At 49.0% G+C, this 23,649-nt stretch overlaps 1 protein-coding gene across 1 annotated transcript; it reads right to left on the reverse strand.

The window, feature by feature from the left end:
- Positions 1-4,723: 4,723 nt before the first annotated feature.
- Positions 4,724-9,117, reverse strand: GSC (goosecoid homeobox). Its single transcript, XM_002825067.5, has 3 exons — positions 8,540-9,117; positions 7,850-8,109; positions 4,724-7,582 (listed from the first exon to the last, which is right to left on the reverse strand). The coding sequence occupies exons 1-3, from the start codon at positions 8,892-8,894 to the stop codon at positions 7,424-7,426; spliced, it is 774 nt and encodes a 257-aa protein (XP_002825113.1). The 5' UTR covers positions 8,895-9,117; the 3' UTR covers positions 4,724-7,423.
- Positions 9,118-23,649: the final 14,532 nt, after the last annotated feature.

Genomic DNA, 23,649 nt, shown 5'->3' on the forward strand with positions numbered 1-23,649 from the left:
GGGACTACAGGTGCATGCCACCAGACCTGGCTAAATTTTGTATTTTTTGTAGGGACCATGGTGATATCTCCACGTTGCCTATACTGGTCTTGAACTCCTGGGTTGAAGCGATCCTCCCACCTCAGCCTCCCAAAGTGCTGAGATTACAGGTGTGAGTCACCATGCCTGACCTGTTTTCCATCTTTTTAAAAGGAAACTATACATGAACATCTTCTATAAAGACAAAAATAAACCATGAAGATCTACAATATTTTCAGAGCTTTAATTGCAGTAAAGGGTTAAGTTTTCATCCGCTCACATGTATATCTGTGTCCAGTTACCACAAAGGCAAGAACCAAAACAAATACAGGCGGTCTCATCAAGCCAAAGGCAGAGGGCCCAGTTCTCCACTTCAGCCCATTCACATCGGGAGTCCTCTTGTGACAAAAGCTGACTCGAAACAAAAACAACCCCAAAATAGACGAAGCATCATCACACTTCTGGGGCCCTGCACCAGTGGAGGGGGACAACCTCTTTGAAGGTTCTAAGTGTGATGGGAATCATGCGAGCTGGGGTTATGCTTAGGACCGGGTGGGGATACTCAACACCCACTTCAGTAGAAAGTGATCCACTTGGTTTCAGATTTAAATATTTATTTCTCAAAAACAAAACAATGATGAACATGTACACCCTCTAATGTCCCAGCCATCTGGCCTCCGTAGTGGTCTGAACATCTTCAGATGAAACAACAGCTGGGAATCCAACTCCAGAACGCTGAGTCTTTCTCACAGAGGGGGACGTGCCAAGTGTGTAGGGCCTCGCTGTTTCTTGGAGAAGGGTAGTTTTCTTTTTCTGGTCCCATAGTTTGCACTTTGAGGATTTTCAAAAGAAGGTTGGCCATATCCCATCTGGAAAGAAGTGTCTCTTGGCCTTGCTGGATGATGGCAATAATTTTTTTGGGACATGATTAAAGCGGGCACCATCACCTTGAGGCTGGTCAAACACTGCCCTGTGCGATTCAGACACACACTGGCCCCAAGGCTGTCTGCACTGAACCCTCCACCTGGCGGTGTGGGCTTCTGAAACCACACTCCTCCCCACCGGCCCCAACAAGCCTGCAAGCTCCTGCTCTGGAGAATACCCTGCCAGAATGTCAGTTCCCCAGGAGGCCCCTTGGCCACGTGAGATCACTGCCACTGTGCTGTGTGCATCCTGTTTGGGATGCTACACCTGTGGCCACAACCATGTTACTCATTGCAGGCTGCTAGACAACACAGGTCTTTTCTGTGAAAATTCCATATTAGTCAGAGATTTCCGACCTATCCCCCCAAAGAAGAAAAAAAAATGTAAACGAGTTACTGTGTGTTAGTTCTGAGAGTTGGGAGCAAGAAAACAGCCAGGGGAAAGAATGTTCATTCTGAGAAGGAGATCAGCCTTCATGTTGAGGAGATCAGCCTTCCTGGGTTCCACGAAGAGAATCTGTCTCCTGAAGCTGCAGCGGCCTTGTCTGAGGTCAGCCTAGCTGATCATGCAACAGGGTTGAAGCCTTTCCTGGGCTCAGCATTAAACAACTAGTGAATCAGTGAGGAAGTGATAAGGACACTTTTCAACTCTGTCCATCATGGCTAAAATTATCTCACTAATTATAGTTTCTAAAAATTAGCTTAGGTTAAGACAGGGCATTGCAGGCAACGGGCGAAGTGCAGTTCACTCAATTAAACCCAGCCACTTGATTTCATCAGCAGACTGTGAAGGACCTCAAAATTGGGAAAACAGAAGGTATAAATGGAACAAACTCTTAAGGAGAGGGGAGGGGTTGGGAAAGGAATTCTTAAGATCTTTCCTCACTGAAGCTTCCCAGGGCTGGACACTTGAGAAGAAATGAAGGCTGCTGGAATCCAAAAATTACAGACCCACTTGAAAATACCACAACATGCCATAATTCATCCTGTTTGTTCGGTGGGTCATTCGGACTACAAAGACAATGCTTTTTATTTTTCCCAGATTTAAAACCAAGCCGGGACAAACAGAAGTTGTCTGTGTTGTCACACAGCTCTAAGGACAAGCCCTAGGGATGTGTTATGTCCCCTTGACAAGCGAGAAGTTTCAACAGCTAACAGACCCAGCCGGATCCAGAGCTTTCAAGGGACTCTGCACCAGCGGCTGGGTTTTGTTTTCATTTTGTGTTTGAAAAACATCAAGGTCATTTCCCAAACCTTGGAAATCGAATCCCAATCCGCTCCAAATTTTCTCCTTCTTCATCTAAATCTCCTTGTCCTAAACCTCTCCGAGAGAATGCGAAGCTATTATGCCTTATCAGATGTTCCCTTGTTTTAAATCCATGGCAATCACATTTAATTTCATTAGAGTTTGTGTCCTGTGGTCATGCATAAGCTCCTAAACCAACAACAATTAAAAACAAGGTGCATTCCTTAATTCCTAATTCCAGTCTACTTATGCAGGATGTTATCCAACCGATCTGAAAGTGTTTTTCGAAACCTACAATGATAAATGTGTCAGACACTCTGCTGGGTTCTTTACTTCCATAATCCCTAATCCTCTACCCAAGCCCATTTTGCAGGTGAGGAAGGAATCTGATAGACTCAGAGCTGAAGGAACCTGTCCCAGGTCACTCGGTGAGTATGTGACCCCATCCACACGGACGCTTGGCCTAGTGTGGTTCTAAAGGCCAGCCACCAGCTGTCCACTCACCACAACATGTTGCCCTAGCCTCCCCAAGGTCAGAAGTCTGCATCTGCACTCCCATTTTTTACTTAAGGAGGTGTGTAGTAAACTTGGGGGACCTGAAGTACAGACCTGGGGTCAGAAGGCCAGCACAGCAAGGTACCTTTGGGTACCAGGGTCTTGGTGTCTAAACTATTTTACTTGAGTCACTTAAAACCTCATACAACTCAGAAAAAGAGCTCCCTATCACCCCTACCTCCTGGCTCCCATTGCCCTCCCCTCACCAACACACACACACAAAGAAATGAAAGAAGAATCTGCCCACTTCAGTCTCACATATACACATTGAAATGATGTCCTTTATGCCAGGCACGATGGCTCACGCCTGTAATCCCAGCACTTTGGGAGGCCGAAGTGGATGGATCACCTGAGATCAGGAGTTCAAGACCAGCCTGGCCAGCATGGTGAAGCCCCGTCTCTACTAAAAATACAAAAAAAAATTAGCTGGGCACGGTGGTATATGCCTGTAGGCCTAGCTACTCGGGTGGCTGAGACACAAGAATCACTTGAATCCAGGAGGCGGAGGTTGCAGTGAGCTGAGATTGCACCACTGCATTCTAGCCTGGGCGACAGAGTGAGACTCTGCCTCAAAAAAAAAGAAAAAAAAAAAAAAAAAAAAAAAAGATGTCCTTTACACAAGGGTTAAAACTCTTAGGTCAAAGTTCCAATGTCAGTAAAACAACTTGATTATAGAACTGTAATTCACATACACTTTCTGCGGATGCTCTTTGTAAAGCAATTGTTTTCATGACATTCCCCCAACCAGCGCCCAGCAGACTGCTAACAGCAGCTAGAACGCACCCTCCGTGGGGGCTCTCAGAACCTCAGATTCCCCATTTCTTCCCCCACACCCTGCACTTTTACTCATCTGCTCCTTCCAGCCAGGGTCCTCCTTGGCCCAGATGACCTGAGACACCTGGAAGCCTCATACCTCTCCACCATCTTAAGAGGTGTGTGGGAAGTCCGCCGAGGTTCGGGGTCCAGGGCTTATGATTTCTTCCCGGCAAAGCTTTGAGTCTCTCTGAGCCTCCATCTCCCATGTGCAAACTAGGCTGCATTCTGCCTCCCAAGGGCCTGAGATGCGTGTGGAAGGGCTTTGCGGTGAAAAGTGCTAGACTCATATTAGGGGTTACAATTGTCCTAACTGTTCTTTGCTAGTCTGTGTCTGGCACTTTGTGAGATTCAAGTTTACATCTCCCAGGGGCAACTACTTTCACTCCTGTGGCCATTAGCTGTAGGTGAACTTTTATATAGGGTTTATGGGTTTATATTGCCACCCAAAAGAACAGCCCAGATTCCGTGAGGCAGCCTGATCTATGGCAATCACAAAAGCTAGGTCCCTTGCCGACCACAGTTGGGAATCCCTTTGTGTTAGCTTTGTGCCTCAGTTTACTCAACTATGAAATGGGCAAAACACCTTTGTGGTCTGGCAGCAGGGGTTCAGATTGGAAATAACTAAAGCAAAGTCACCTGGCTTACACCTTGTCCACTTTAACACGTATACACACTACCTATCAGCACCATAACCCAAATCCCACTGAAGAAAACTGCTAAGGCCCACAGCTCAGCCAATGGGGGCTCTCGAAGCTGAAGTACCTTTTGCTCCGTGACCCCATCCAGCCCTTCCTAACACGGACAGCCAAGCTGACAGAGGTTTGAGCCCCATAGCCATCTGGGAAGGTGGGTGGGGGGACTATAATTAGACCATCCTGGCAGTTCTCTCTTCACTCCATATATGTTTATTTCCTATGGACGGGGCCAATCCTGAAACACTTCATAGGGGATTCTGATGAGATGTGGATAGTGAAGGAGCTTTCTCCTGCCACCTTGCACCTGCCCCGGGCCAAGACAGGAGAGCTCTCTGGCTCTTGGACCACTCTTCCCTCCATTCACCACAGCTTTTCACCAAACACTAATAGGGGACAAGGATCTATCCCTCCTCAATTCCCCTGCCCCTGTCACTTGCTATAGACCTCTTTCCAGACTAGATAAATGCAGATTTTTAGAAAAATGAACAATCATCTTTTATTGAGGGCCTGAGGGCAAGTCATGTGCAAAGAGACACACAGGAGTTTATAAATAGTACTGTAGAGGTCAAATTTCTCTGGGTGAGGCCGGGCCCTGTGGCTCATGCCTGTAATCTCAGCATTTGGGGAGGCTGAGGCTGGTGGATCACTTGAGGTCAGGAGTTTGAGACCAGCCTGGCCAACATGGTAAAACCCTGTCTCTACTAAAAATACAAAAAATTGGCCACGCATGGTGGCTCATGCCTGTAATCCCAGCCACTTGGGAGGCTGAGACGGGAGAATACTTGAACCTGGGAGGTGGAGGTTGCAGTGAGCAGAGATTGCACCACTGCACTCCAGCCTGGGCAACGGATCGAGGCTCCAACTCAAAAAAAATAAAAATAAATTCTCTGGGTGGAATGACATTGCCAACTCTGCCTTACATTAGAATGTTCCAGATGTCCCTGCAGGCTCATTCCTCTCCAATGGCACAGAGGACACCATCCAAGAACATCAAACTATTGGGAAGCAGACGGTGCAAGCCAGGCAAGGTCCTCCCACCCTGAAATTCTAAGCAGGAGGTACATTAATAACCATTGCAAAATTCATTTGAAATTAACATAAAGGCTTCTTTGCATATTTCTCATAAGAACTGTTAATGAAAACATTTCCAATTATGGTACAAGACTCACTTGGGCAAAGATGATGTCTCCTCTTTATTTCTTACAAGCTATAGGTTGTTAAAGCATTGAACCTTTCAGAACCTTAATTTCCTCGTCTGTAAAATGGTGAAAACATTCCCCAACTCTTAAGAGTTCTTGAAAGGTAAAATAAGATAATGTATATAAATCTTGAAGTATTGGGTCTGACACAATATAAATCATAATATTAAAAAAAATAGTTGTGTTGAAGGATTCCCTTATGGCAGGTGCCATTCTATGTAAGTTGGAGCCTTTAACGTCCACAGCCACCCTGGGAAACAGATACTACGACCATGCCTATTTTAGTTACGGAAGGCGAGGGGTCAGAGGGGTTAAGTAACTTGCCCAAGGTCACAAAATGAAATCTGGGTAAGAACCAAGGCAATCTCGCCCCCTGAGGCAGACCCGGCCTCCAAAACACTGCCTCTTTCTTTTGTCTAGGGACACCGCTTATTAAAAAGGCGGTAATGGGTGGTCACTCATATTTCATAGGTATCATTTTGCCCGCTACCCGCTATAGGAGTCATTTTTTACCTTGCAAATCTGCAAGCTGTGAAAAAACATACTGCTTCTTCTAAAATACTGTTACTTTTCACGTGCTGTGTCCCAAAGCCAGGATGCACAACCTTTCTCTGGAGGGATCTTGCACCAAATACCCGAGGTAGCCCAAGAGAAAGAACAAGTCCCTGCAGCCGGCCGTTGCGGGAAGCCAAGCTGGAAAGCTCTATAAGCCTTAGCTTTAAGTCTATAAAATGGTAAACCGAAGAAAGTTGAAAGCCATTCCTGCTGGCCCTTAGTCTCCACTTCCATCCCCACGACGGCCTGGGAAACCATACAGAGAGCAGGCTCTTGTCTTCATCCCTGGCCCAGACGCTCATGCGCATCGGGGGCCTTCTCCAGTCGTTCATAAACTGCTCACCAGCGCACTGGGCGTGTTCTCGGGAGCTCCCTTCTCCGCCCAGCTGGTGCAGAGGGAAGACAGTCTGGGGAGGAAGCAGGAGGTGTCGGTACTGCCACCTGGAAGTTACCCCACTAGCGGTGCGCTCTTAGACAAGGCTGGCCTTGAGTGCATCACGTGCGGCCCTGGTCACTCCAGATGCCCAGGGAGCAGCGCCTGGTCCCGGTCAGCCCTAGGGCGCACAGCTTAGAAATGCCAGAGCAGAAACGCTTGCCCTGGGGGAAGAGGCAACTCGCATGTGGAGCTGGGCAGCTGGAGCATCTGTGGAAGTTCCAGGAAAGCGCTGGGGGAGCTGGCATGCCCGCTGCCTAATTCCCCTGGGGACCCGCCGCCTTAGGTTTCTCAGGAGCAGGGCTGAGCAGCTTGGAGCAGTGGGCTCGGTGGGAGCTCCAGGACTCCCCTAGCTCCCACCTCATCAGCGAGAGAAGTGCTCCTTCTGCCCGCGGAAGAGGGGAGTCAGGGACCCAGGCTGCCCCTCTCAACTGCAATGGTACCTCCTCCCCGCTCTGGCCCAGCAATGCTACTCTCCAACCCTTCCTAGACATAAGGTTTCGTTTTAAACCAGGACACCCATGCTGTGACTGTTACCCAGAGTTTCATTTCTTTGTTTGTTTGTTTGTTTGTTTTGGTAGATCAGAGCTGCTCAATTTTTAACTCCGGAGGTTACGGACTACACAGATTTCTTTTCTTGGCTCTAGACTGATGGTGGTGGGTGGGTGGGGGTGGGGGGGTACGAAATACAGAATGTGGCCCGTCTACATCGCCATCACTTTATTGTACTGTCACCCTTAATTTAACTATAAATACTACGGTGGGGGCTAGTCGCGGGCGGCCTCGGGCTGCTGGGCTGTGGGTCCCGGCGCGCACCCTGACCCCAGACGCCGACCCTCCCGGCTCTGTACACTATTTACAGCTCCTCGTTCCTCTTTCTCGACCCCCTCCCGCAAGGCAGCGCGTGTGCAAGAAAGTAGCATCGTCTGTCTGTGCAAGTCCTTCGAGTTAGATAAGTAATACGGGCAAGTGTCCCGCGGCCGTCAGCTGTCCGAGTCCAAATCGCTTTTACCTTCCTCTTCCCTCTTCTCCGGTGATGCCTTCGACGACGACGTCTTGTTCCACTTCTCCGCGTTCTCCGACTCCTCTGATGAGGACCGCTTCTGCCGCCTCCATTTGGCGCGGCGGTTCTTAAACCAGACCTGTTGCGCAACGGAGGACAAAACAGTTCAGATCAAAGGCGCACTTCCCCCAGTCCCGGGGCACCCGGGGAGCTTGGTGTGGCGGCGGGACACCTCGCGCAGGCCAACAAAAGGAGGGGAGCCGCTCGCTGCGGCTTCCGCGTTTTCATTCAACTTCCTGGGCCTAAAGCGCCCTCCAGCAGCCTGCGGGCCGCCATCGGGATGTTTTTAAAGTGCGGGGAGAGCCAAGCAGGGCTGGGCAAACCCGGCTGGGGCCCCGGCGCCTACCTCCACTTTCTCCTCGCGGAGGTGCACTTTCCGGGCCAGCTGCTCGCGCGTGCCCACGTCCGGGTACTTGGTCTCCTGGAAGAGGTTCTCGAGCGCTTCGAGCTGCTCGTCAGTGAAGATGGTGCGGTGCCGCCGCTTCCGCCGGCAGTGCAGCTGGTTGAGAAGCTGCAGCTCGGTGCGCGACAGCGTGCCCACGTTCATGTAGGGCAGCATCTGGTGCGGTACTGGGGACACCAGCACCGAGCCGGGGCCCTCGTAGCCTGCGACAGAGTGGGGCGCACGGTCAGCCGCCGCCCTCGCCACCGCACGCATGCACGCCCGCCAGTCCCCGACCCTCTTCCACTTAGAATTCGTCTGCAAGGGGATGCTGAGAATTGGGGGTGCACGGGAATCGGGGTGCAGGGAAAAGGAGGAGGCGTGTTAGAGCATCCATCCGCACACCCCCCAAAGCCAGTAAGAGAATTAAAAAAAAAAAAAAACCAGTCTCCCTGGGCAGGCACTGAATTCCAGTTTTCGCGAACTCTGGCCAAAAGTTTGCAGCAAGAAGTTTGCAAACTCCTGCGCCCGATCGGCAAAAGCGGAGGGGGGACTTGCAAGAGGAGCAAAGTTTGAGGAAGGTGAATTAACCAACCGGCTCCATGGGCTAAGGACCGCAGTAGGCGGCAGAGGCCGGAGCGAGCGCGACCCTACCTGAGGGCGCCGGGACACAGGAGCACTGCTGGGCGCCCAGCGGCGGCACGGCCCCGCAGCAGGCCGGGCCCACGGGCGCCGCCTGCACGTGCAGCTGCCCGTAGAAGTAGTTGTTGTAGCCGAGGCGGGAGCCGCTGACCGCGGCCGGGAGGCCCGCGCCGCCGGGGGCCACGGGGCGCGGGTAGAAGGCGCCATAGTCCGAGGAGGCGCCGCCGCTGGCGCCGTAGAGCGAGTCCCCGTGCAGGGCCGGGAAGACGACGGGAGCCGCCGCGCTGGGCGCCACCGGCAGCACCGAGTCCTTGCAGCGCGGCCGGGCGGCCAGGATGTTGTCGATGCTGAACATGCTGGCGGGCATCCCCGAGCCCCGCGCCGGGACCGGGGGGCAGCGGGAACGCGCCGAGGACAGAGCCTTAAAGTGGGGGGGTCCACTCTCCTCCAGCCGCCGACCAAACCGAAAGAGAGCGCCGGCGAGCGCGCAGCCCTGCGCCCCTCCCCGCCCCCTGCGTCCGCTCTCCCTCCTCCCGCCCTCCCCTAGCCGCAGCGTTTGCTGAACTCAACCCGCCGGTAGGACGGAGCTCAGACCAGCTGAACCTCTTGTTGGTTTTATACTGAGTCGACGTCATCCTGGATTTAGTTCCTGGTAATATGCAGATGACAAACAGAACCAGATTTGGCCCTTTCTTTTCCTTTGGGTGGGGGAAGAGGGTTGGGGGGAGGGGGAGAGGTGCCAAGGGGAGGGGGTTACAAGGCCAGAAAAGAGATTGTGGATTGCGAATTAATGAAATTAACCTAATCTTTTCCATTCGGCAGCCGGGCCGCGGGCCGGCCGAGCTGGGCGGGCGGCCTAATTGCCTTGGTTAATCTCATTAATTCCATTGTACCGCCGCAGTTAACAACTCCCTCCGCCCGACCTCTCCACCCCCACCCTTTTTTCTCAGATTGGGTCCTATTATTGGGTGCGATTTCCTCTGCCTGTAGCTCAAATTCATTGTGGGCGATTCTACTTTGGGGCTACTTTTTTCCCCCTTTCGGAATTGGTTTTGTTTTAGAAAATGTGAGGGGCTGCATCCCCTCTCAAGCAGGATTGAAAATTCCACCGCTCCTCCGCGCCCCCACGTACTCACCTCCTAATTTACCTCTTTTTTAAATCTTGAGTTTCTCTCCCGAATGGAACTTGTTAACCCCCCAAAAAAACTTTTGATTTTGTAAAAACCAAATTTTGTAAAGGCAAAAACGACTAAAGGAGGGGTGCATCGTGCTTCTTAAAAAGATTTTTTTTTTCCAGCCACTCTGGGTCTGAAAACTACCATGGCAGTCCCTAGGTCCTACACAGCGAAGACCAAATTCAGCCGCTCTTTAAAATTCGCCACCAAGAGTTGCAGTCTGAAGCGGTGCTTCTAGCTGCTCCCAGCGTGGGTGTCGGTAGTTTTTGTGCTTTTAAAAAATTATTTTTGGAAATGTGGTGCCTTCTCTCCCAAAGTACTTTTTTGATTTTCAATCCAGATGGGGTCTTTGGGACTTCCCTATCTTCTTCCCCAGTAATTGGGTCGCATTTTTCCTTACGACCTGCTGGCTCCCGGTCGGCCTGCCCTTCCGCCTGGCAGGCCCCGAGTGGACTCGCTGGGCCCCAGTGGCCTGGACGATGGCCGGCTCAGATAGCGGCAGGCGGCCGCGATGATTTGCGGGATTCTCGGCATGGCACGGCCAGCCTGCCCGAGCCACGGGAGGCGCAGCCAGCCCACCACTCACTGCAAGCAGGCGGCCGAGCGCCCTTCGAGAAGGTAGGCGACGGTACGCGCGGAACAAAAGCAGTCCCCCAGATCCTGTGGACCGGGTGCAAGCTCCCGGCTTGCAACTCAGGCCACTCCAGGGGAAGGGGCAGTACCTGACCCAGGCGATACCGCCGAGAGCCGGAGATGCAGATGGGATTGGGGGAGACCTCGGGTTTCCTGAAGGAAGGCCACCTTTAACTCACACCTATTTTTCGCTATTTCTCTCAGGCTAATTAACCAAGGGACCCCGCAAAGTTGTCTGAAGTCGCCGCCGTAAGGCCAAGTAAGTGGGCTGCCCACTCCCCGGCGCAGGGGCAAAGGGGAAAGACCACTTGTCAATTTCTGTTCGGGTTTCAAAGAGCCATTGCACGGAGGTTTAGTCCTGTCCGAGGGCACTACTCTGGCGGCGCACAGAAGCGGCCCAGTGGAGCCAGGCGGCGGCGCTTCTCCTCCTAGGCCTCCCAGCGTGGACCTCTGTGTCCTCACGCCCACCAGCTTGTGGCCTGAGAGTTGCTCCTTCCAGTGCTGCGCAAACTAGAGGTGGTTGTAAATGGGGATTAGGACATGACGGAGATGGGTCTCAGTTTGGGGAAGCGAATAGAGTTTTTCTTTTTTTCTTTTTTAACAATAAAAACAAGGAGGGAGTGTGACCCTCCCCTTAGAGAGGTCAGGTCTAGGGTAAGAAGTGAGGCACCTTCCATCTCCCACTGACTAGGATGAAGTCTTTTTTTATTGTTGTTCCGTTCTCAGAGAATTTAAGTCACCATGCTCCAGGGCAGATACTCCCCCACCAATCTTTCCCAGGTTTAAAGCTATAGGGCAGTTGTTGGAAGACAACTAGAGGCTGCTACTTAAGCGTGACTGCCTGCGTTTGTGTTGGAGGCTGGGTGTGCGCTGCGGTGCGCGTGTGAGTGGATCTTTTAAGACCTTTGTCTGAGCCGGGCAAAGGCACAAGTGCCACCTGACGCTTGGGGCAGATTCCTCGTCCTGTTCTTGCAAAGTTGCCAATCAGGATAGCGTCAAGATTTCAACCGCAGACCTTAAAAAAAAGTGTCTCCAGGTTTTAAAAGTATCAGACAACCACCTCCACACACCCTCCGTCTCCCCTTCCACCTGGAACATTGTTCTATTTAATAACCAGGTTTAGCAAACTGCTATACTGCGCCTGTGCTTTCCTGCAGCCCTCCGCGTACCAGCGGAGCCCTGTACAGAATCTGAGCGTCAGAGTTGCAGACCCAAACTTGTCACCTTGCAAATCATCCCTTCTCTGGAGGCCTCAGGATTTTAGCTGATCAAACCAACACCAACATTCATTGGGTCGCTTTGCAACCCTAACATTTAATGAGACTTGGTAATTGTCATCCGTTCGCCAAGGAGGCTGGGGATGAACTTGGGGGCATTTTCTTGTTTATTTTTCATTGAGACAAAGGAGTGTGCTGTCCCCACCCGCGCCCCCAGACAAGGACAGAGTTCCTACATCAGCAGGGTCTAAAATAAGGAAAAGCGAGTGCTCCCGCAGAGGGGACTTTCAGGGAAGGGGGTCACAGGAACCCCAAGGCCACACAGCTCCAGACACTCTGCCGGAGCTCTAGGGGAGCTCACCCCTGGGCGGCGGGACCTCCCCCACCGGGTTGCCCCTTCAATCTGCAGCCGCGCGGAGGCAGGCCCCGGGAAAGGCAGTCGGGGCTCGGTGCTCGCACTGCGCCTTGGCGGGCGGAAACCCACAAGTGTCCTCAACGTGCTAAACAAACCATCAGGGCCCCGCGTCGCCTGGCGCAATTGGAATAACAAATGCGACGCACGCAAATTGTCCGCCTCGTGTTGCTAAGCGATTGTTTGTCGGCCCCGCACGCACAGCTCAGCATGGGAGGACCGCGAGCGTCCAGAGGCAGCCGGCGAGCGCTTAGGTCGGAAATGCAGTAAACATGCCGCTGATTTTCCCTATTATCACCCAAACACGATTTCACACAAAGCAATCACCACGCAGAAGTCTATGAAAATATGTTTGTTGAGGAGTCACTCGCCCCAGTAATAGTCCTCATTTTTAAGATATTAAAGAATAGATCAGCGGATTCCACATGCATAAGGTCTATTTGCCGTTCGGCATCTGTCACGGCGCTTTTGCGCTGCGGTCATCACTAAATTGATTCATAGAGTGTAGATTAAATTGCTTCTCTGATTTAAAACAGTGTCCAAGTTTGGAGTATGCGTGTGAGTATCTTCTCCCGCCCCAAGATACTTTTGTCATGGAGAAAACTGTCGCCCCACTATCCTTACACCCCATCCCGCATAACTGTAAAAAAATAATGCATCTTCGACCCCAACTTCTTACGGTTCGTTTCAGGAACTTTCTTAATTCTCTCGCTCTCCTGCCCGGCCACAGAGCAGAGTTCACAATCGGATGCGTTTAAGTAGGATTTTTTGTGTCATATGCAAAAAACCGGTGTGTCCTTTTCAAAGGTACGGAGCCCTCCTTGGAGGGCGCATTAGCGGGGTCAGAGGAATTAGGAGCAATGCGCGGAGCCCCCTGCAGCCCGTGTGCTGCGCCGAGACCCCAGCCGTCCTCACTGAGCGGAATGGTTGTGTTGCTTGTATTGGGACTTTTAAAAAATCCAGTCTCAAAGCTAAGTGCTCAAACCCCGTTCCACGTCTCTGCTGCTTTCTGGAGGACATCTCCGGTAGCCCCAGGGGATTTTCCGTGTGAGGTTGGGTGGGTGGAGTAGAGCCAGAGGCGCAAATGCCTCCTGGCTAAGGGGCAGCGCGCACTAGAGCTGGGTCTCCTGCTTTCGGAGTGGAGGGCGTAAGGGAGCTTTCTAGCTGATTTTTTGCTAGAAGTTTTGCAACGCTCCAAATAAAAGCACCCGAGCCCCTAAGGACGAAATAGTGAAGGTGTTAGGGAAGCTCAACAGAAGAGAAGAGAAGAGACGAAACGAGAGGAGACGAGACGAGACGAGACGAGAAGAGAAGAGAAGAAGGGGCTATCGAAAAATGACGTGTTCCCAAGGCCTTAGAAAAATAAATAAATAAATAAATAAATAAATAAATAAATAAATAAATAGCTTGGACTTTCCGGGGTTGCAGAAATCCGATTTCAGCCGGGCTATCTACCAAAGTTTGTTTCAAAATGACTGCACCTTTGCTTTTGCAAGTCACAGAATGCAAATGACGATCATTTGTTCTCAGAAGAAGTTTCTCTTGAAATGATTAGCAAAGTCAGTCATTTGAAAATTAGAACGAAGCCCTTCGCTAACTGATATCTGCTTCTAAAGTTTTCATTCATGTAAACCTCATTAATGAAGATCTTTTATTTAAACGTCAAGGGGATTTGAAATTTAGAGTAAATTATGAAGCTTGTATGTCTAGCCAAGTCATGGGTCAAATGCATTTGTGAAAAACTGCTAAAGAGCATATGGTTTTGAATTTTTCTACAATGACTAGTGTTTAAATAAATTGCTTGTACTGCTTAACTTCATGTGTAATTTTGACAGAAATTGGCCTATAGCCTTTTGATATGTAAACATTTCAGCCTTTTATGCGGTATAAAAAAGACACTTGCTTTTTAGGATCAGCCCAGGCAGTCACCCTGTAATTCAGAAAGCTGGTACCTACCATTACATTCTTGCTAGATTTCAACTTTCAAGTGGCAGCCTCAGGAGGAGAAAAAAAGAAAAGAAAGAAAGAGGATATTTCAAAAGCAATGTCCATTTGGGATTAAAAGCTACAAATGAGGTGAGAACGTGCCACTTACTATCTGAAAGAAATGGATAAACCATAGTTATTAAAGAACATTTCTGTCAGTTTTCTTTAAGCCAGCCCGTCTGAGGGGACACTTAAGCAGGGCTGGGGACTGACTAGCATGCCATTAAATGCTTGTCTTAGGGCCGAGCTAATCAGTCCAACACACAAATAGGTGTTAAAATCTAGGTATAATTTCAGGATGTTACCGGGGAAATCGCTCTGTGTCACAGAACCCATTAAGATGCAAAAATCACCCAGGGCACGGAATGGCTGGACATAAATGGCTCATCTGAGCCATGCACGGGGGTTTTTCTCCGTGGGAACTGCAAAGTCCGTGCAGGGCACAGTTCAGAGCCCTCCCTGGGCTGCCAGGGTTTTTGAAACACATACATATCTGCATAAACCCATTTGTTGCTAATATATCCGTCTCCCATAAATAAGCCAAGGAATGTGGATTGGACTGTGGGTTACCAACGGGGATTCAAAGCACCCCATAAGGCTGCCCTCCCAAGTGCGAGACCGGGCCACACGTTGATTTCCTGCGTACTCTGGTGGGGCGGGCGCTGCTCCTTCCCATCTGCTCTCACAGTCTTGCCGTATTTATCCTATGTGTCAGTTTTGTCATATACAGACTTTCTGAGAGACGCCACCCCTTTTGTGAAGTTTTGAAGGAACTGGGGAGAAAGAATGCTCACTTGACAAGGGAGACCAGTTCCTTTGTAAACAGTTGAGCCGCCTGAGCAAATTGAGATCCTCTTAATTAAAAAGATCATTCTGGGGCGAAATCTAATTAAGAAAAAAAGACGCGCTGAGAAAGACAGAAGGAGGTGTTTTGTTTACATTTCTTATGCATTCCAGCTTATCATATTGGTCAGCAATCTGGGAAGGAAAGGACACATTTGATGATGTAAGAAAAGCAGAAGGCTTTTTTTTTCTAAGCTTCTACACTCCGGTCTAGCCTTTCAGTACATTTTGAAATGAATAAGGGTACAATTTTTCCCCCATTAGCTGTAGTTTTAAAGTTCCTGAAAAAACAATTGATTTGCTAATAAAATAGTTCTGTAGCTTCAACTGCTTAACTTTCGGAAATGTAGCCCCCAAAAGTGCCTGTGATCAAAATTAGCTGGGCAAGGTATATTTTGGGGGGTAAAAGAAGGGCACTTAATACTTAAGAGATAAGTTGGGAGACTGAGGGTTTTGGGGTTTGTTTTTTAAGGAAGGAACATCACAAAATGAAACTGAATATTCTGGGAATGCTCACCATGCCTGGGAGACAGTGTTACATGTCTAGAAAGTTGAGTATCTGTGGACCATGTAATAAGGAGCTTTGTCAGCATCTTCATCTTTTTCAACAAGACTGGACGAAATGGCCATTTGCTGGTACATCATCTCCAGGTCTGGAAGTGAACTTTATGTCAGGCAGCATTGTTGATACTTTTTTTTTTTTTTTGAGACAGAGTTTCACTCTTGTTGCCCAGGCTGGAGTGCAATGGTGTGATCTCAGCTCACTGTAACCTCCGCCTCCTGGGTTCAAGCAATTCTCCTGCCTCAGCCTCCCCAGGAGCTGGGATTACAGGCATACACCACCAAGCCCGGCTAATTTTGTATTTTTAGTAGAGATGGGGTTTCACCATGTTGGTCAGGCTGATCTCGAACTCCTGACCTCAGATGATCCACCCGCTTCAGCCTCCGAAAGTGCTGGGATTACAGGTGTGAGCCACCAGACCCAGCCTTGTTCATATTCTGTAAGCACTGAAATGAGGAAACTAACAATAGATGTGTCTTGTCCTTCAAAGTAGTGGTTTTGAAGTGTTCTGACCTCCTAGGAGGTCACTTCCTTGGGCCCATTAGTTTTTGTTTGCCTTTTAAAGAAGCAGCCTTACTCCTTTGCCCACTGCTTATGTGCAGAAACCAGAAGCAGGAGGAGTTAGGCAGAGAAAGAGAAAATTGGTGGTGGTGGGGGTGGGGGGAGCCACTTTCAGAGGCCACAGGTCATGTTACCTGCTCAGTCCCACCCTCCATAGAATCTGACGCTATGACTCAATGATAGTACAGCCTGACCAGCAGCTTAGGAGACAGAGCCCCTACCAGGCTGTTTAGATAATCAGGCCAGTTCTTCCCTGCTTATTCCTGATGGGAAAGAGGAGGAAAATTCTCAGAAACAACCTCAACTTTCAATTTGTTTGATTTGTGTTGAGGCTTTCATTGTGTTTTCTTAGCCGAGGGATCAAGAATGTTGTAATATACCCTCTTCCGCACACACTCATAAACACACACACACACACCCCACTGCCCTCAACCCCTTCCTCCTTTCTTTTGCCCAATTGGCTCAGTCAATATCAGCTTCCTTCTCACCTCCTTTCTGGAGTGTATGTGTGTGTGTGTGTGTGTGTGTGTGTGTGTGTGTGTGTGTGTGTGTTTCTTGTTTGGGGTATGTAACCACAGCCAGGGACAAAAAATGGAATGATTCCTGATCCATGCTGTGGATTTGGTTTCACTCAGCAGTAAAATTCTTTCTGCAGACCAGGCGTTCTTGGGTTTAAAATCACAAGGGTCCATCTCCCATGTCATTGGGTTATTTGTAATTTATAAATTAGGGGAGAAAGTAGTCTGTTCATAGTAATGATAGCTTGGGGAATTCAGTATATGAGCCAAACAGAGGACAATTGAACTAAAAAAGAACCTCTCTTGTCTATGTGATACCTCACAGATTTTTTTTTCTTAAAAAAAACCAGGTCCCTAAAGAACATTTTACTCCCTTCTCTTGGGGTTTGTAGATGTAGTTATTTCCAGCTCTGCCTGGTAGGTCAATACAATATTTGCAAGCGAAATGGTGACATCAAGACATGTTCATGCCCAACTAATGATAATAGTTTCTCTGAAACTCTAGAATTCTGAAATTATTTGTATCTTAAAGTGTCTCCAGTTGACTCTGAGATGGCAACATAAGTTTTTGATAATGTTATCCACATTCTGATTTAAGTTGTGGCCATTCTTTTTTTTTTTTCCAAAACCCTCAGAAAGTAGCTTTCCAAGTTAAACTAGACTAGGGTGATCAAGTGAATGTTTGACTTGAAATAATTTTTAAAATAACTTGTTCACCATTCAAGTCTTTTCATAAAGGAGAGCAGGGGCAGAGTGAGTTGCTTTTCAAAGCTCTCTCCTTGGCAGCAGTATTCTGGCACTTCCGACGAAAGGTGGATATTGAATATGTGTGGCGAATGCATACCACTCCATATTTCAGGGAAATTCCTTACTGAATATTTTTTGCTTACAAAGCTGGAGTCACTGGGAAATCTTGCTCCTTGGATCTCTGTTGGTACTGACCTGGGTCTCCCAACCTAGTAACAAATTGCCTTTTTACACCGGGTGTGGTGGCTCATGCCTGTAATCCCAGCACTTTGGGAGGCAGAGGCGGGTGGATCACCTGAGGTCAGGAGTTCAAGACCATCCTGGCCAATATGGGGAAACCCCGTCTCTACTAAAAATACAAAAATTAGCTGGGTGTGGTGGCAGGTGCCTATGGTCCCAGCTACTGGAGAGGCTGAGGCAGGAAAATCACTTGAACCTGGGAGGTGGAGGTTGCAGTGAGCCGAGATCACACCATTGCACTCCAACCTGGGTGGCAAGAGCGAAACTCTGCCAAAAACAAACAAACAAACAAACAAACAAATTGCCTTTTTATGGGTTCGTGTTCTAAATGAGATCAAATGTCTGCATGCTAAAGCGTAAAGCAGAAGGAGCTAGCATGGGGGCACTCCACCAGTCCAGTTGTTCTAGAAAATGGAGCAAATGGACTTGGACTAAAACCGTGAAGGGCTAGCCCAGAAGTGAGGGAGAAGGAAAGGACCATCTCCACGTGCTCTGCGAATGGTCACTATGCTCCTGGGAGGTGGGCCCTGTTGCTGTCACCTGTCACAGGTGAGGACATCAAGGTCAGACAAGGGGTTGTTACCTGCCCAGGTCTCTCAAGTGAGGCCTGGATATGAACTCAGGTCTGTTCATCTCCAAAAGCCACCCTCTTACATCCTACCATACCAATTCTTGTAAAATAAGTGAAATGCCTCAAGCTGGAAAGCAAGACCTTTTGTTCCCTGGCACCAAATGACCTTTTCTGCCCTCCCTCCCACCACCTTCCTTGGGACTTGGGACACTGGCCACATGGGGAGCTTCTTCTGCTCCATCCTGCTCACTCTCTGTGCCTTGGCTGGCTCTGTCGTCTCCCTCTCCATTACCGTTCTCTGCTGGCTCTGCATGTCCAGACCTCGCTTCCCCATCCAGCCATGTGGACGTGGCCTCTCCCACTCTGAAGACGTGGAGATAATTGTTGGGACCTGTCTGTGCTCCAGAACAAGTCTGCTTGGAGTCAGAAGTGTCTGACCTGGGACCACACAAGTATGCCCAAATCAGCACCTGACTCAGCTCCGTGTCTCCCACCAGCTGACCACAGGCCTTGGCCCAGTGAGTGTGCTATGTAACTCTTTGTTTACAGGAAAAATACATTGTCACCTTGCCTTCTTACCTCCCATCCCCATCTCTTTGCTTCAAGAGCTCCCCAAGTTCCAGGCCAGAGACTATTAGCAGGAGAGTGTTAATTAAACTCAGTGGGTACTCTCCTGAAATAGATAAAGGAGGAGTTGGGGAGAAGGTCTGTCTATCTGTCAGTCCAGGCAGCTCCCCCAGAAGCTGGCTGGAATCCTTGAGCAGCCAGTGTGAGCACAGGAGTGGGTCAGCCTGCAGGGAACACCTGTGTCTCTTCAGTCACACCTGTGTACACAGGCAGGCCGACCGTCACCTTTGAACCTGAGCACTGACACACCCCAATGAACTGTCCCTTAGTCCTCCGGGTAGGTCTTGAGGGAAGAAAGCTTGAGAATTGAGTCACCATTGGAGCCATCATTGGAGTCTTCCTTTTCTCATCTGTAAAATGGGAGAGTAATCAGGAAACAAACTGCATGTTCTCTCTTGGCTCAGACACACCTGCCACTCATCAGCATTTAATTCGAGTGTCCCATTTCCCACTGAGAGGCAGAAATGTCAGTCACTTGGACCAAGGCCCTGGACACAACTGATTTCTCAGTGTGCTTTTCTTCTGGCCTTGACTAGTTGAAAAAGTCTTTTTTTTTTTTTTTTTGGAGTTTCTCTCTTGCCACCCAGGCTGGAGTGCAACGGTGCAATCTTGGCTCACTGCAACCTCCACCTCCTGGGTTCAAGCAATTCTCTTGCCTCAGCCTCCCAAGTAGCTGGGATTACAAGCGTGTGCCACCACGCCTGGGTAATTTTGTATTTTTAGTAGAGTCAGGGACAGGTTTCCCATGTTGGCCAGCTGGTCTCGAACTCCTGACCTCAGGTGATCTGCCCACCTCAGCCTCCCAAAGTGGTGGGATTACAGGTGTGAGCCACTGCACCTGGCTGAAAAAGTCTGAAGCAGTGGCATATATTGTTAGCAGGCCCTCTCCACCTTTTGGGCGTGCTTTGAGATCATGGTTACCATCCCTGCCCCTACATGGGGACAAAGCCAGTCAAAGAAAGATCATTGCTTGGCTCAGCCAGAAGAATGATCCCAGAGGTGGAGCTGGCAGCTTATCTAGTGACAGCATCATGTCCAGTGCTGGCAGAGCTCAGCCACCTCTGTCTGATTCCAAAGCTTCCAATGCCCAGGCAGCAGCTCTGGAGAGGAGCCTGTGCTGTTTCCCTGTGGGTGGTGTGCTAGCTAAAATCCAGGCTTTGTTGCTAGACTGACTTCCCCCTCTGATGCTTTGGAGGGGTCTGAGCTGGAGCCAGCCTCTGAGCCTCAGGCTTCTCTTCTGTGAAATCGGAGGCATGACCCTCTTCTCAAGGCAGTGAGAGATCCCTGAGCTGGGCATGAAGGGTGCACAGTAGGCACTCCTCAAAGGCCTACAGCAACTGTTACAAGTGTGAAGTCCTTAGCAAGTTAAGGTATTTTTTTTTCTCTATTAAGGCCCCCAGCTCTCCCACACAAACAGTTGAAGGAAGTTATTCATTAAGGGACTACAAAGCCTGGCTATCTGGAGCCACTTAGAGATAGACGCCAGAGCCTGCTATCTGCATAACAAAAGGCTCAAATCCCACCCTAGGGAATTTCCGAAGAAAATGGTGCTTCTCTTTGGAATCGCAATTCTCCACGACTTCATTTGATTCTCAGATTAGAGCAATAGGGGCTGGCTGGCAGGAACTAGGAAGTCTTACTGATGGGGAAACCAAGGGCCAGAGAAGCCCAGTGACAGGCTTCAGATGTCAGAGCTGGACCAGGCATGGTGGTTTACGCCTATAATCCCAGCGCTTTGGGAGTCTGAGGTAGGGGGATCACTTGAGGCCGGGAGTTTGAGACCAGCCTGGCCAACATGGTGAGACCCTGTCTCTATTAAAAATACAAAAATTAGTCAGGCATGGTGACACGCGCCTGTAATCCCAGCCACTCAGGAGGCTGAGGCACAAGAATCACTTGAACCTGGGAGGTGGAGGTTGGGGTGGGCTGAGATTGTGCCACTGCACTCCAACCTGGGAGTCAGAGTGAGACCTTGTCTCAAAAAAAAAGCCAAAACCAAAAACAGTTGTCATAGCTCGAAGTCTTGTCACTTACATTTTTTGCTAGGCCTCCGGGTAGCCCTGGGGCCCGTGGCCCCCAGAACCCCTTCAGTGCAGCCTGATCTGCTTCTGCGCAGACCTTTGCTCCTTCAAAAAGCAAGCCACTCCAATTTTACTTCAGTAAGAACCAATGTAGCTTTCACTGTGAAGAGTCTAGAAGCTGAGAGTCCCTGTGCTGGGAGGGTGGGGTCCTCCCAAGGCAGAGGTCAGTCCTTAACCTATCTCTTCCTTCCCAGAAAGCCCAGGGCGAAGGGGCAGATATCAGATGGGACTTCAATTATAACTCCGCGCCTTCCCTCCCCTCCTCCCTATCACCCACTGATGACCCATTTGGGTGTGGTATATGGTATTCATAGATTAATCCACTAAGGGTTAAGACTTAAGACCTCCTAAGTAAATCTGAGCTGGAAACCTTCCTACTTTTAACGTATGTAATATCTGTGGGAGGACATTCATGCAACATTGTTTGAAATTTTAAAACAAAATTGAAGCTGGGCTAGGTGGTGTGCGTCTCTAGTCCCAACTACTTGGGAGGCTGAGGTAGGAGAATGGTTTGAGCCCAGAAGTTCAAAGCTACGGTGAGCTATGACTGCGCCACCTCACTCTAGCCTGGGCAACAGAAGGAGAATCCATCTCATAAATAAATAAATATTTTTTAAAAATCAAAACAACCTAAATGTTCACCAATACGGTACTAATTAAATAAGCCAGGGACACTCTTGTAATGAATAAGCACATGGCCATTGAAGATAATCAGGCAATCTTTTTTTTTTTTTTTCCCTCTGGCTGTGTTCTTTTCTGAAAGGCCATCTTATATGAACTGATGTAGAAAGATCTCCAAGACATATTGCTGAGGGACAAAGAGAAGTTACAGAACTCGAGCATAGTGTGATTATGTGTTCGCATGTGTGTCTGTGTGTGGGGGGTGTTTGTGTGTTTATATATAATTCACATATATATGACATACAGGTTCATAAATATAAATATGAAAGGCAGTTAGAACAATGCCCGGCACATAGTAAGTGTTGTATCATATTTGAGAAATAAATATAAAAGCAAGAGGAAAAGGTCTGGAAGAATATATATAGAATTGGCCGGGCACGGTGGCTCATGTCTATAATCCCAGCACTTTGGGAGGCTGAGGTGAGCAGATCACCTGAGGTCAGGAGTTCGAGATCACCTGGCCAACATGGCGAAACTCCGTCTCTACTAAAAATACAAAAATTAGCCGGGAGTGGTAGTGCAGCGCGCCTGTAATCCCAGCTACTCAGGAGGCTGAGGCATGAGAATTGCTTGAACCCAGGAGGCAGAAGTTGCAGTGAGCCGAATTCGTGCCACTGCACTCCAGCCTGGGGGAGAGCGCAAGACTCTATCTCATAAAAAAAAAAAAAAAAAAAAAAGAATATACATGGAATTAACAGTAGTGGTCACCTCTGGGGTGGGTGGGTCACCTCTCAGGTGGGGGCCCAAGGCTGGGGGCTGGGATTGGGACTGATAATTACAGGGACTTGAGCCTTATCGCTATTGTTTTATCTTTGCACAAAAACACCACATTCATGTTTGACTTGTGAAAAAAATTAGATATGCATCTAAACCTAAAAAGTATCTCCAAAATAAGAAACTCCTTTTCTTCTCTACACTGGTGGTGTTAGAGGGAAATAGCACTAGGGCCAAACAAATAACCTGGGATAAGGGACCCATGGGCCCAGTCCTCATTTCCTCAACTAACACCTCATTACGGGCAAACATCGTCCTTGGAAATGAGTCCCACTTGCTAACGACTCGCTCCCCTGGGTTCCTGGGCAGCAGCTAGGGTGTGCGGAAGAGGTGAGGGTCCTGAGTGAACAAATTATAGGTTTAGGCTGGGCGGGGCGGAGAGTGGCCCACTCCTGTCATCTCAGCAATTTGGGAGGCCGAGGTGGGAGGATCGCTTGAGCCTTGGAGTTCAAAACCAGCCTAGGCAACATAGCGAGACCATGTCTCTACAAATAATAATAATAATAATAATAATAATAATAATAACAATAATAATAATAAAATAAGCAGGGCATGGTGGTGCATGCCTGTGGTCCCAGCTACTCAGGAGCCTGAGGTGGAAGGATCACTTGGACCTGAAGGTGGAAGCTGCAGTGAACCATGATTGCATCACTGCACTCCAGCCTGGGCAACAGAGCGAGACCCCAACTCAAAAACAAACAACAAAACACACACATGCACACACACAAAAGACCACATTAAAGATCTAACGTCTTTTTTTTTTTTGAGATGGAATCTCACTCTGTCACCCAGGCTGGAGTGCAGTGGCATGATCTTGGCTCTCTGCAGCCTCTGCTTCTTGGATTCAAGCGATTCTCCTTCCTCAGCTTCCTTAGTAGCTGGGACTAAAGGCATGTGCCAGCATGAGCCACGATGCTCAGCTAATTTTTATATTTTTAGTAGAGATGGGGTTTCACCATGCTGGCCAGGCTGGTCTCGAACTCCTGACCTCATGATCTGCCTGCCTTGGCCTCCCAAAGTGCTAGGACTTACAGGCGTGAGGCACCGCACCTGGCCACATTAAAATCTTAAGACTGGATTCAAGTCCCAAACTTTGCCCTTTGGATGGGTGGCTTCTCATCTCTGCAATAGGGATCCCCGTCTTTGCCTCGTGTTACTCTACATTCTTGAGAAATACGGGGATGGTGTATGAGCATCATTATAATTACCTTTGTTCTTTGGCAACACCTAACAATGCCTGATACGTTGTAGGTGCTCAGTGGATATTTACAAAACTGAACTGAACGTAGTTCATAAGGAGTTAAAGTTATTGTTATTTTAAAGCAAAAAATTAATATTTTGGATGTTCAGATTCATATCTGCAGTTTATTCATTCAACTGGTATTTATCATTTTCCTTCTGTGTGTTGGACACTCATAGGTGCTAGGAAAAAAATGGTGAGTATGAAAACGTCCCTGACCTCCTGGAGTTGACACACAAAAGAGGTTTTCAACA

Source organism: Pongo abelii, chromosome 15 (assembly GCF_028885655.2).
Source record: "Pongo abelii isolate AG06213 chromosome 15, NHGRI_mPonAbe1-v2.0_pri, whole genome shotgun sequence".
Lineage (NCBI taxonomy): Eukaryota > Metazoa > Chordata > Mammalia > Primates > Hominidae > Pongo > Pongo abelii.